Source organism: Brachypodium distachyon, chromosome 2 (assembly GCF_000005505.3).
Source record: "Brachypodium distachyon strain Bd21 chromosome 2, Brachypodium_distachyon_v3.0, whole genome shotgun sequence".
Classification (NCBI taxonomy): domain Eukaryota; kingdom Viridiplantae; phylum Streptophyta; class Magnoliopsida; order Poales; family Poaceae; genus Brachypodium; species Brachypodium distachyon.
Window position 1 is genome coordinate 24,658,062 of NC_016132.3, and position 13,181 is coordinate 24,671,242.

General features: G+C 47.5%; 1 protein-coding gene and 2 long non-coding RNA genes across 11 annotated transcripts; 1 reads left to right on the plus strand and 2 right to left on the minus strand.

The window, feature by feature from the left end:
• The first annotated feature begins 2,539 nt into the window (after positions 1-2,539).
• LOC100828388 lies at positions 2,540-5,792 on the plus strand. Of its 8 annotated transcripts, none has more exons than XR_001406288.2 (4): positions 2,547-3,922; positions 4,591-4,651; positions 4,714-4,828; positions 4,991-5,776. It is a non-coding gene; the product is annotated as an uncharacterized LOC100828388 (long non-coding RNA). The 8 variants fall into 8 exon arrangements; XR_730556.3 differs by having other exon boundaries at positions 2,547-3,805; XR_001406289.2 differs by having other exon boundaries at positions 2,549-3,443.
• LOC112270612 lies at positions 5,283-8,283 on the minus strand. Of its 2 annotated transcripts, none has more exons than XR_002962914.1 (2): positions 7,560-8,283; positions 5,283-5,587 (listed from the first exon to the last, which is right to left on the minus strand). It is a non-coding gene; the product is annotated as an uncharacterized LOC112270612 (long non-coding RNA). The 2 variants fall into 2 exon arrangements; XR_002962913.1 differs by having other exon boundaries at positions 5,283-5,648.
• A 1,346-nt stretch (positions 8,284-9,629) lies between these two features.
• Positions 9,630-12,070, minus strand: LOC112270727. The gene is made up of 5 exons (XM_024458792.1): positions 11,954-12,070; positions 11,399-11,557; positions 11,208-11,300; positions 11,025-11,132; positions 9,630-10,013 (listed from the first exon to the last, which is right to left on the minus strand). Exons 1-5 carry the CDS (start codon positions 12,068-12,070, stop codon positions 9,630-9,632), a joined length of 861 nt encoding a protein of 286 aa, XP_024314560.1.
• Positions 12,071-13,181: the final 1,111 nt, after the last annotated feature.

Here is a 13,181-nt window from a genome sequence, read left to right on the forward strand (position 1 = left end):
ATTTGACAAATTTTACCTTTCTGGAAAGCTCTTGACCTGTAGAATCTTTTGGCGCTGTTTAAATGTAAATTTGAATATTTGAACCACAGTAAATTTACAGAAAGGCCTTTTATGCCATTTAATTCATAACTAATTATTTAGAAACCCTTTTTAATTGAAACCAGTGCCCAAAAATTTGTTTTATTGTCCTCTGTCCATTGGGACAAAGAAATAAATATTTTGAATTAAATTATTTGGCTGATGCCAATGAAACTATAATTTAGGGTTTTAATCAATTGTTTTTGCCTTTTGTTAAAACCCTAATACATTTGTTTTAATTGCTAATGCTTAGGATCAGTTGTTCACCCGAATAAAATAAACCAATTCATGTCACATGTTGCATCGCATCATAGCATACCTTGTTTTGTCGTGATGTGAATTGTGTGTTTATGTATGTGTATGTTTGTTTGCTCGGAGTGCGAACTTTGTGATTGTGACGAGTGTTTGAACTCCAACTGCTACCAAGACAAGTTCACTTTGATCATATCCTATTACTATTTGTTTTTAAATACTTATGCATTAGAGTTGTTTGTAGAAATGCATTGATAGGACCATTACTTGTACTTATGCTAGCTATGATTGACCTACTAGTTATAGGGTTACCTTTGCCATGAATCCTCCACCAATAGCCATCGTGATTAGAATTGCTTAGCCATGCTATGTTAGTAAACGTGGGAGGAAATTCAATCACTGTGAAATGATGATGTGTAGTGATTTTGGAAACTTGGCAAAACAACCCTAATGAACCATCCTGGGTGGACTGCTTTGAGATTTTGAGATGTTATGTCGTGTTCGTCGATGTTCTTTGGGTCATGTGCTTACATTCCAACATGCTCTCTCCTCTGGGAGTAGTTGAGGCCCATTTGCTCTACCTTTCCGCTGCAGTTTACGATACATTGTTTTATGGTTTTGAAACAATATTTGTTTATGCTGGCCCAAGGGGTCATGCAAGTTTGTAAGTACAATTAATTCTGGATGATAAGATGTAATAAAGTACTTTTGACCTTTGTATCTTGGTATTACATCTTGAAACTGTGTGTGCTAGTGAGTCGATCCAGGGACTAGCACAAATAAGCACAGAGATCGAACCCTGTACGGGGGCGGTCGCTTCAACTTACCTCGGGCTTTGCAGGGGATACGGCGGCCTCCTACGGGGGATCGTGAGGTTTTCTCGCATCGTCAGCGGCCGGGAGGAAGCCCTCGTCGGGGTCGTCGAAGTAGGTGTCCTCATCTTCTTCCGGGAGGAGGCCGTGGCTCTCCATCCACTCGAGCTCCTCCGGACCTGGCATCTCCATGTCCTCCATCTCCGTCGCCGGCTCCTGGAGGACGCGGAGCAGACCGGGAAGTCGGGGCAGAGCACCCTAGGACGCGGCGGAGCTCCTGGACGGCCGAGCCTGAGGGGGGAGGGGGTATGGCGTCGGCTGTGACAAGACTACGCCGGTGGGGAGGTGGTGAGATCCTGGACGAGACCGCGAGGGAGGTGGGGGAGCTGAGATTTGGGCTGTGGCAGGAGCATGCCGGCAGGGAGGATCGGTGAGATCCAGAACTCGTGGATAGCGAGGGAGGTGAGGAGAGGGTGAGGAAGCTGAGAGGGTGATTGAGTGGACAGCGAGGGAGGTGAGGGAGCTGAGAAGGGATAAGGTTTATTTATGCTTTGTCTTTTTTCCCTACATCTTTAGTTGTTGCTAATCTCGTTATTTAATTAATTGTTGCTAATCTCGTTCTTTTTGTCAAAATAATTCTATGCTAATTCCCTTGCTAAATACATACCATAATTAAAACAACTTTGATAAGGTTGGATGATTTATCTTTTACGCAGAAAAAACATGATAGCCCGTAGTTTGCTAGATCTTTCATATATACGGCTTCCTATTTAAGACACGTGTTACAACTATGTTTAGACATTTTTCTCTATTGTCAATTTTGAAATGATATGTTTCCTCCGTCTGATATTAAGTGACTCAAATTTGTCTAAAAATAGACGTATCTATGTATATATTCTAAATACATGTAGTATTTCTTCCGATTGACGTGTCTGTATCTCCTACGGCTAATTTCTAAACAAAATGCTTAAATAGCAGTCAAAAGTATCGGAGCCATTGGATTACTATTTGTAGGCCATCCCTACTCTCTCCTCTTCGTTTTTAGTCCAAAATCCCTATCTTAGTACATATGAACCAGATCCGACGGCTAAGCATGCAATCAACTTATCCCTAAATAAAAAACATACGACCAAAACTGTTTGACCATATCTCATGCGACTGTTTTTTAAGTAAGAACCTTAAATCTCTGTCATTCGATTAACATGTCCACGAGTCCGTAGCAACGCACAGGCACTCCACTAGTGGCAATTAATTGTTGCTTTACTCAAGAAAAACTTGTAAATAGGATCGTATGCAAAGGCACACTCGCACAACCAGGAACCATTGCTAGTAGTATTTATGTTTATGCTCTCCGCAAAAAAGAATTATTTATGTTTATGTATTCTTTAATTTGCAGTCTGCGTACGTCGGTCGTCCCTCGTACGTCCCTCCCACTTCCGCGTCCTCCCGAAAGCACGCGTTGCTCCGCTCAACGCCTCGAGCAGTCCAGCCCTCTCCACCCAAACCCGCGTAGCCCCTCCTCCTCCACCTCCTCCCAAATTCCAAACTTCCTCGAGCAGTTCCAAGCCCCCCAATCCCCCGATTCCCCAAATTCACTTCTCCCCCGTGCGGTTCCAACCCCAAATTCTTGTCAGAGCAGCGGCGGCGTGGGTCATGGAAGGGGACGAACAACGCCGGATAGGAGGAGGGAGCGAGAGATGGGGAAGATCCAGTAGGTGGCGGTGGCGTGGGGGTGCGATGGTGATGCTGGGCGCCGTACGTCGCGCCCCGCACCCAACGCTGACGCGCTGGCCCCACGCACCCCGCACGTCCTGCCTCCCTCGCCCCCTTCCGATCCAGATCAAGAACGAGCGCCTCTTCCCCTTCGCAGCCTGCAGGGGCGTTGCTGCCCTCCGGCCGCCGCCCTCGCGCGCCACACTGCCGCCTCCTCCTCGTCTGCCCGCCGCACCGTCACGGAGACGCGACGCCGACATGGGCGGGGTGACGTCCACCATCGCCGCGCGCTTCGCCTTCTTCCCGTCCACGCCGCCGTCCCCTAATCCCCGAGATCTCTTGGGTCCCTGCACGCCGCCGTAGGCGGGATGGCAGCGGGGACTCCTCGTCCAGCGTCGCCCAGGAAGAGGACGGCACGGAGGTGGTGCGCCTCCGCACGGGTCGCGGGAACAAGGTCGTGGGGGTGTACGTGTGCAACGCGCGAGCCTCGGCCACGCTGCTCTACTCCCACGGCAACGTCGTGGACCTCGGGCAGATGTACGGCCTCTTTGTCGAGCTCCGCCGCCGGCTGCGCGTCAACATCTTCGGGTAATGCTCACTCCAGCTCGCTCGCCTGTTGTTAGGACTACTTTTCCACTTCTCTAAGTTGCATAAATGGACATGAATGTATCTCGTGTCCCATATCAATTTTGTTACATAGCATGATGCAGAGACATTGGACTCATCCTCTGTATTACCTCCTCTTGGCACCTATTTAGTGGTTAATCATCTCAAATTTGATTGCCGTTTATCCTGACTTCTCAGTTCTCTAGATGGTGTTATCCAGAATGAGTTGGCTACAAGGAACCTACATTATATCAATGGTGTTCGTCTAATCAATTGCAAGCATCAGGTCCCTGCATTTGTATTGCAAGTATCAGAAGCCTGTAGGTTTTCTTGTGAGAGTGATGGTAATTAGTTGCAAATTGTTTAGCTGATGTTTGTGATTGATTATGCCAATTAAGGACTCCTGTTGTGCATTTTATGTACTGTTGGCGAGCTTGCAAGCATATGAAGTTAGGCGCCAGGTCTGAAGTTTGGCTACTTTAAAGTTAATTTGTTGCTCTTGTATCGGATATTTCTTTTACACTATGATGCAGCAAGGCCTGACCATGCGGTATACTGTTGAGACTTGAGAGAGGCCTTATTAATTATTTCTCGTTATCATGGATTAATGTTTGCAACATTGCGTTCATTTGTTCCGTCACTTGTTTTTCAGTCGTGTGGTACTATCATATGCACTTCCATGATTAGTGCCATGGGCTGCAACTGTACAATTACAGGAAACTATATATAGACCATTTCATGGAGTATTTCTCAAGCTAAATATGTATAGGAGAAAACTTATGCCATATTGACATGTATATTATATTTTGTGTCATCCTGCTCTCTGCATATGGTGGATCATCTACTAATTGTAGCCTCACTGGAAATTACAGATCAATAATTAAAACCTTCTTCCTCCTTTGGTTTTGTTTCAATAGAGTAGGAATTAGTCATGAAAACTTAGCAGCCTGTTATTATATTGTTTGTCCCTTTTCACTGTTAAATTTCCATCCCGCAAACTGTTATTTTTCTTTATAGTTGCAACAACCACGTCTATTTGCTGCTCTTTGGGTACGCTGTTCGCTATCATTCTTTTAGTTACTATGCTTCATTAATACAATCTAACCATATTTCATTTGTCTATTATTAGGTTTGTGATTTCAGTCTATCAAGAATGAAGAACAATACCTTCCTGTCGTCAAGATCAACAGGTGGAACAATAAGCTTGCATAATCCCTCAATTTTTTATTTCTTAACTTTTCTTGCGTTATAGTGTCTGTTTCAGGAAAACATGGTTTTGGTGGATGCTTCTGATGGACTAAACCGGTATACTATATATTGGATAGCACCATAGTACATGACATGGGAGTTACTAATTTGTTTTTAAGGTACTTTCTGTTTCACTTGCACAACAATTTTGCTGATGATGCCTGGTTAATGATTTTTCTTCCGTGTTCAGAAGTGCTTACTGTTATGATGCTTTGCCTCCTTTCAGAAATTAATAAATTAGACAGTGATTATTCTATTCCTTTTTCCTTTTTGGTGACCAGAAATTCTCAGGTTCTGCAGTGCCAATGGTTCGTGTAATCAACAAGTCGGCTGCAAACCATTTGTTTCAGGATAACAGTTTGAAAATTTTAGTGGGGTTTTCAGAAAACTTGTAAACGCATGTGCAGCCAGTGGTAAAGGCATTTCTGATTTAGATGAGAGCGGGCAATATAGAGGTCAGAGGCCTTGAGCCAATGCCTCAAACAAAACGACGGTAGAATGTAGACTAGGTACAGGCATGCCATCAACAGAACCCCGGTAATTCTGCTCTGAGAATTACTGTTGCTCCAAATGTAACATCAAAGGTTGTTGACTCTTTTCCAATTCAATTATATTATCCAGAGGCAATTGGGACAACTCCTGGACGCAATAAGCATTTAAAAGACTAGAGTCCTCAAATCAATGAGCATTATATTATCCAGAGGCAATTGGGACAACCCCTGGACGCAATAAGCATTTAAAAGACTAGAGTCCTCAAATCAATGAGCATTGGCAATGGACTTTTGGACTATTGACTTGAGAGACGCTGCATTGGCTCTAGCAATGATCAATGGGGAAGACATATCTGAAGATGTTCTGAGTAGCATATCCAGCAAGTTCTGCATAGGAAAATGATACCGTGTCATGTGGATTCTTGTAGTACTCTTCACATGGGATGATCTGCACAATCGAAACCACTTAATGTTGCATTTTTCACTTAATTTTCATTATTCATTTGTAACGAATGAAAATATTGAACTTTTCTATCTATGACGATGGCCTGATCTTGGCCAAATATATTTAAGTAAGTGCTTAATTTTCAAATGTAGATTTGAAACATGCTAACAATTGTTCCAGCTGATGCATGCATTCAGTTTCAGGAGGGTGATAAGAAGATACTCACCATGTCAAAAAATAAGAGTGCTATTCCAATCGGTGACTGGCCAAGAATTCACGCATGAGCAGTTGAGGCAAGATCACTCATAATTGTTTCAGATATTTTTAAAATCAGAGAGGTGTTTAAATAAATTAATAATTGTACTTCCCATTATTGGACAAATCTGATTTTTTTCCCAATGTAGTATAGCTTTATATTATGTGCCTACATATTTTCTTCAAAGAATACGTAGATTTTTGTTCTATGCAAAAAATCACAATCCTGTGGGTCTAAAATAGTAAAGCATGGATCTAACTAAATATTTCGTACTACACAAAAGGGATATTTGGGAGGAGGATGTCATTTAGAAACGGGGCAGTGAAAACTCAACGAGAGGGGCGTTCAAGGGTTGATGAAGTTATAAAAATGTCATGATTGCGAATAGTGGCAAACAATGAGAGATGGCACCAGAGATGAGGAAAGGACAGGGTGGGCACAAAAAGGAAAGAAAGGATCATGTGATTCTGAAAAGAAGAAAAACGACATCACAACCGAAAGAGAGCGGGTGGTGATCGGAGAGAGATCGAGAGGAGTAAGAGGTAATTGGAAGATAAACTAGAATTGCACAACAAAACATATGAGAAGATCAAAAGAGAGTGAAGAGATAAGAGTGGGGACAAATATAAGTGTTTGTCTTGCCATGGTCAGAAGTCTTCCAATCTTTACCGTGTGCATAGTTCTATTTTTTCGTTGCAGCACACGGACACTTAACTAGTAGTATTTATGTTTTAGGGCTTCCACGGTGTGTGCCAAATAGAGGTGTCAAATAGCTATTTGGCATTTGGCACCTCTATTCAACACTGGGAGACCGGTGTCAAATCTAATTTGGAACCGGAGCAACCAGTCGCTCTGGTGCTAAATCTGGCCGAGGAATAAAGAAATCGATCGTCCCTGCTTCCCATGCCTCACGCCATGGCACGGAGCTGCCGGAGACCGAGTAAAATGGAGGACGCGTGGGGTGCAGCGGCACGGGGCACCGGCCACAGGCATGGGCGGCTGTGGACGGAGGCGGCGCCGGCCGAAGGCAGCGATGGGAGGAGGATCAGGAGGGCAGCAGCAGAGGGGCGGCTAGATCCAGATGGGGAGGAGAGGGGAGGAAGAAGACCCTCGTCTCAGTACTGCCTAGCCTGGAAAAACGTTTCCCAGGTCGCTCGCGTCGCTCCTACGGGCGGCTCGGGCGAACCCTAGCCGTCGCCGCCCCAGGTCGCTCCCCCCACCTCGTCCTCCCCTCTGGCCGCCGCCGGAGGAGGCCAGGGGACTAAGCTCTTGCGGCGGACGGCGGCGGCGGGGGGATTCGGGCAGCGCGGGCCTCTCCGGCGGCGCGAGCGCTCTCGGCGGCGCGGACTCTTCTCCGGTGGCGCGGGATCTGGGGTTTCTCGCCTGGATCCGTTGGTGGTGGCCGGTGGAACCTGCAGGGTGGCGTGGTGGCCGGACGGTGCCGCTCGGGCGTTGCGGGAGCGTGCGGCGGCGCGGAGGCGGGGTTGCGGGCGCTGGGCGTGGGATCTGGGGCTTCTTGCCCGGATCCCTCCGGTGGTGGCCGGTGTAATCCTGCAGGGCGGCGTGGTGACCCGGGTGGCGGCGCTGGGTTCTCCGGCGTTGCTTTCCCCGATGGTGGTTCGGATCCGACTGGTGCGGGCAGGAATTTGGGTCATCACCTTTGTGGATTCTTCTCCCTTCGGCGGTGGATCGCCGGCATGGTCACCGTGGCAGTTTCTGTATGGATGCGGAGTTCGTGGTCATGGGCCGGGAGAAATCCTCATGTGGCTGTTGCTAACGCCGACGATTGATGACCGGGCATCGTGACCTTGGAGGCATCGTTGCGGCTTGCGGCTTGACTAGGACTCCTTCCTCCTCTGGCACCGGAGGAAACCCTTGGCGCTCAACGTTGTTCTCCTCTCTTGAGAGCGTTGTCTTGGTGGCCAGGGAGCCCTTCAGCGAGCATGTGGGTGATGGTGCCAGTTCCATGCCTGGGATGCTGGACTTGTGGGCGCGATGTACCCCTCGTCGACGCAACTTGGCCAATCTCCTTATTCAGTTCCGACCTACGGCTACCCCACTTGCCGATCTTCTCTCTTGGCATGATGGTGGGCTATATCGTCCGGGGCGGTCCTGATGTTGCGGTGATTCTTCAAGAGGCTTGGTGGCGGGCGTGAAGCGGTTGTTGGGGTCCTATGCGCGACTTCTTCGTCTTTTAGGCTTGTTGTTGTGCAGGGTTTCTGCGGGGGTTGTGACTAGATTCTGGTCCAAACTAGATAGGGTCAATGGAGTGGTTTCTCTTTTGCCATTTGTTGGCGTTGTTCTTGCCATTTCGGCGTTGTACTATCCTTCTGGCTCTTCTTCTTCAATCGATGATGCACCGCTGGGTTGCATTCTTGAAAAAAAAAAGTACTGCCTAGCCTCACCGACCATGATGCTGTAGAGCAGATCTACGGCCTCGTCCACCACGAGCTTCAGCAGTCCAACTTTGTGATTTGGAAGCATAATTTGGGAAGAGTCAAGTTGGGGATTTGGTGTGGAGAGAGGTCGGCAGATGTCGTAGCCCGGGACGTAGACACCGGGGGTGTGCGGCACCCCCTTTAGGTTCGATAGAGGGTGTCGGGGATAGCTCCGGCGATCGCCGGCGAGGCCAATGTCAAGCGTGAAGATGCACACGATCGTTTTACCCAGGTTCGGGCAACCCTGAGGTGTAAAACCTTACGTCTTGCTTCTGTGTTCTTATTAGCCAGTGAACAAGGCTTTACAGGTTGCCGGGGGAGTTCCCGGGCGTTCTCTCCTTTTCTGCTAAGGGCTACTTGCTATTTCTAGCTAAAACTAGTAAGGAACCGAACCCTTTGACCGTTGGCAGTGGTCCTCCTTTTATACTCACTACAACATTTTTGGAGGTCCATGACATTCGCCCATTGTCATAGAAAGTGGTAAAAATGTCATAGAGAGTGTGGTCCATGACGTTATCTATGACAAAAAAAAAACGTCATGTACCTCACGTCATAGACCTCTCCATGACGTTTTTCCCCGTGTAATGTCATAAAGTTCTATGACAAACTGTCCCAATTCGAGTTATGAGCCCTTACATAGTGAGGAACTGGCACAATTCGTCATAGTTGAGTGTATGTATGCTTACATGGCAGCCACGTGGGCTTGCTTGCATGCATGACACGTGGTGGGTTGACATGGCGGACACATGTATATTTTGCCGGCGTGGCGTCCACGTGGAATAAATTGATGATGTGAATTTTCATATGACGTGGCAAAAACATGGGCCTCGTCCAAAGGCCCGGTTATTTTTTTGGCCCATTTATTTCTTCAGCTTGAGCCCTTTTTTTTTCCTTGAGGCCCGGTTTTTTTTTAATCACCAGGCTCTTTACAGGTTGTTTCTTTTTTTTTCCTGCTGCATGGAGGCCTTTTTTGTTGTTTTAAAATACAACACAACCCATGTGCTCTTGGGCCAAATGTTTTAAAATACCACACGGAAAGAGAAATTACAATGCACAGAAGTATGAGCCAACATCAAAGCATATCACGAAACATTCAGGCCATAGGACCATAAGCATCAAAGTGACCATATCACATAACATTCAGCCCACAGGCCATAAGCACCAAAATGCCCTCAATATGCAAAGTACCCTTATAAGCACAACATCTAATAATTTTGTAACCTTCTCATCACATGATCAGAACAGAATTGAAAGGAACTCTCAACAAACACACACGCACACAAGAGGTTTTTACTGGGCTTGTAACCTTCTCATCACTTGCCGAAGTAGGGCTTCATCTGCTTCAAGTTTCTTCTTCATTGCTTGAATCTCTTCCTCATTCTTTACTCTTGCTGCATCTGCTTCTTCCTTTGCTTTCCTAGCTTCTTCTTGTGCCACCTTAGCTTCTTCATATGCTTTTTTCAACTCTTCAATGGTACTACGCAACTCAGCATTCCCATCTCTTTCAGCTTCTAGCTTCTCCAGAAGGCTACTCTTGGATGTTCTACTCGAAGGGATTGGCGGCAAACCAATACGCTCCAAGAATCTGTTATTCTTAGTACTCTCATTCAGCACATCGGAAATGACCTCAGCAGCAGATTTTGGTTCTCTCGTTATGAAATTTTCCATAGAATCCTTGAAATTATCACCAAAGCAGATTTATCATAACCAAAGTAAAAATGAGGTAACAAGATGCTGCAGGAAATATGATTTTTCATTCAACAACAGAAACAAGATTAATCATTCACATGGCATAATTTGAAAATAAAGAAGAGGGGGGGGGGGGGTTTAAGGCTGTAGTAACTAACTCCTACGTAGAAACAACGGGAAATAAATGTGGCGACTACCTACAAGAAGTTACTTGTTGTTTAGTTACGTAAACAACACTTACAAGTTTCTACAAGTTTGGTGACACAAACGACCTCATCAGAATTACACAAAAAATATACTGTTGGAAAGATATCAACAACATCTACAACTTTCATATTAGTAACATCTTCAAATTTTGTACTGATAAGTACCAGTTTAAAAAATAACAAGAATAACACTTAAAAAACAGCAGTAGAGTTTTTCTGCTCTAAATTTCAGACCAATCATCGGAATTAGACAAACAATATACTGTTGGAAAGTCAATGACAACATCTACAAGTTTCATATTAGTTACATCTTCAAATTATTTACAGATAAGTACCGGTTTGAAAAACAACAGGGATAGCACTTGGAACCGACAGCAGCAGGGTTTTTATGCTCTAGATTTCAGACCAATCATCGGATTTACACAAAAAATATATCATTGGAAAGATATCGACATCATCCACAAGTTTCATATTAGTTCCATCTTCAAATTCTGTACTGATTAGTACCAGTTTCGAAAACAGCAGGGAAAGCACTTGAAAACAGCATAGAAAACACTTGAAAACAACAGATATGTTCCGGTGAAACAACAACATACATAGCAGAAGTTAATTGCATGGTAGCTTGATATGACACCAGTTTCAGCAAAGTGTTCTTTAGATTACAACAGTTTCAGTAAACTATTTGTCAAGCACAATCAGATAACCATCACATTGAAATAAAACCCAAAGTTATCATATATTGTAGATTGGGCTCTTCAGACAATGGCAAAGGCAAAAAAGGAGGACTTACAATTGCAGCTTGCGCATTCTCACTAAATCCTCTTTTTGTACTAAAGTGGGTCTCCTTGAACAAGTCAACTGCATCTGGAGGTTTATCTTTGTACTTCTCGCTCAGAAACTGTTTTTGCAAAAAATATTGATTACGGTCTAATTATGAACAAAGCTATTAGTGATTTGTTGTGAATTGACATACCACTTCTTGTACTTGCACCTCATAACTGCGTGAACCAGTGGCTTGCTGGTACTTGACCATTGATCGGCTCACCTTGTTCTTTGCACAAGTATCCTTCACAAAAATAAACAGTGATGTAAAAGATACATCAGTACATCATATTTTCATTATGATAAGGAGCCTCGCCCCAAATACGAAAAGTATAACTTGACCGGTTTCTTAGGAGTTATCCAGGAATCCACAAGATCACACCATTCCTTGTTGCTCATGGATTTCATAGGAGATATCCTTGACACTTCGCTCAATGGCATAGGATCAAACCATTTTTGCTTCAGCTTGTGGCGTTGATTTGTGAGCGTGTTCCAGGGCAGCTACAAGCGCCCGGAAACCATGGCGGAGCTGCACACTGTGGTGCAGAAGCCGGAAGAGACGTTGCGGAGTTTCGTCAACCGCTGCTCTAGTCTCTCCTACTCCATTCCAGAGGCGGAGGCTGCTGCCATCATCAACATCTTCGCCATCAACGTCCGTGACCCCAAGATGCGGGAGAAGCTGAGGACGCACCGGATCCGGATGACGCAGGAGCTCTACGCCTTGCCACACAAGTGTGCCATGGCCGAGGAAGGGCGCCTGGCGCCCGAACTTGCAACGGGAAGCAAGTCCTCGCCGCGGAGTCGGGCGCTGCCTTGAGGCCTGCGAAAAAGGCCTCGCCCGCTGGCGGGTCTGGCGGCAAGCCGGGTGACGCGCCCCGCTGCCCCATCCACGCCAACGCCACCCATGACGCACAGGATTGCCACATCCTGCAGGGTATCAAGCAAAGGCGCGAGCAACGCCACGAGGAGCGCCGAGCGGCCGGCGCCTGCTTCAACTGCAGGGACATCAGGCATCTCTCCCGGGATTTTCCGAACGACCCCAGAGCGGGGCCGAACCTGCCGGCGGGGATGCCGGGAGAGAAGAAGCCCAGGAGGGACGTGGCCAAGCCCGTGCCGGCAGGGAGCGGCCTCCCCGGGGACGAGACAAGGCTCGCGCTGAGGAGCGGCGTGAGTCCGACTACAGCGAGGGCGACGAGCCCGGCTTGCAGGAGCCCCGCGGCGTCCCCTGCATCCATGGGGGAGCTTACGTTCTCTCATCCCATAGCGCGGTGAAGCGCCTTACCCGCGAGGTGTTTGCGTTATTGCCGGACATGGAGGCGCAGCAGCCGCTGAAGTGGTCGCAGGTGCCGATCACCTTCAGCACCGACGATCACCCAGCCCGGCAGCTGGGTTCAGGGGTTCTGCCGTTTCTGGTCTCACCCATCATCAACAACATGACGGTGACCAAGGTGCTGGTGGACAACGGAGCGGGGTTGAACCTCCTGTCCGCCAAGTTGGTGGAGAAGCTTCGGCTGCCGTTGGAGCAGTTGAAGCCCACCGACCCGTTCCGGGGAGTGAACCCCGGGATCATGCGCCCCCTGGGGCGCATCACGCTGCTGGTTACTTTCGGGGTCTCGGGAACCGTTTCGGACTGAGCACCTCGTGTTCGATGTGGCTCATACCCCGTTGCCGTACAACAGGATCCTTGGTCGGCCGGTGCTGATCAAGTTCATGATGGCAACTCATTGCGCCTACGGCGTGATGAAGATGCCGTCCACATACGGGGTCCTCTCCATCAGGTGCGATCTCAAGAACGCGGCCTGGTGTGTTGGCGAGGTCGTCAGGGCCGCCACCGCAGCTGACTACGGTGACGAAGGCGTCGCCGGAAGTGAAGGCTCGTTGTCGGGCGACGGCCCCGCAGTGAAGAAGGCCCGCGCTACCCCGCAGGAGCTTGCCGGGGGAGGCGCCGGCTCGAGCCCATGCCCCGGCAAGGGCCAGAAGCTCAAGGAGGAGGCCGCCAAGGTGAAGAAGCTGCCCCTCCAATCCGGCAACGAGGAACGCACCGTCACCGTGGGTGCGAACCTCAATGCCAAATAAGAAGGCGCCCTTGTCACTTTCCTCTGGGAGAACGCAGACGTGTTCGCTT

What these genes read in the sequence shown, in the direction of transcription:
- LOC112270727 (XM_024458792.1), bottom strand. Translation starts at nt 12,070, where the DNA reads ATGCCTGATGTCCCTGCAGTTGAAGCAGGCGCCGGCCGCTCGGCGCTC. An exon ending in AGGTGCAAGTACAAGAAGTG is followed by an intron (nt 11,133 to 11,207) that starts GTATGTCAATTC and finishes TTGCAAAAACAG; the next exon opens with TTTCTGAGCGAGAAGTACAA. An exon ending in AGAATGCGCAAGCTGCAATT is followed by an intron (nt 10,014 to 11,024) that starts GTAAGTCCTCCT and finishes GATAATTTCAAG; the next exon opens with GATTCTATGGAAAATTTCAT.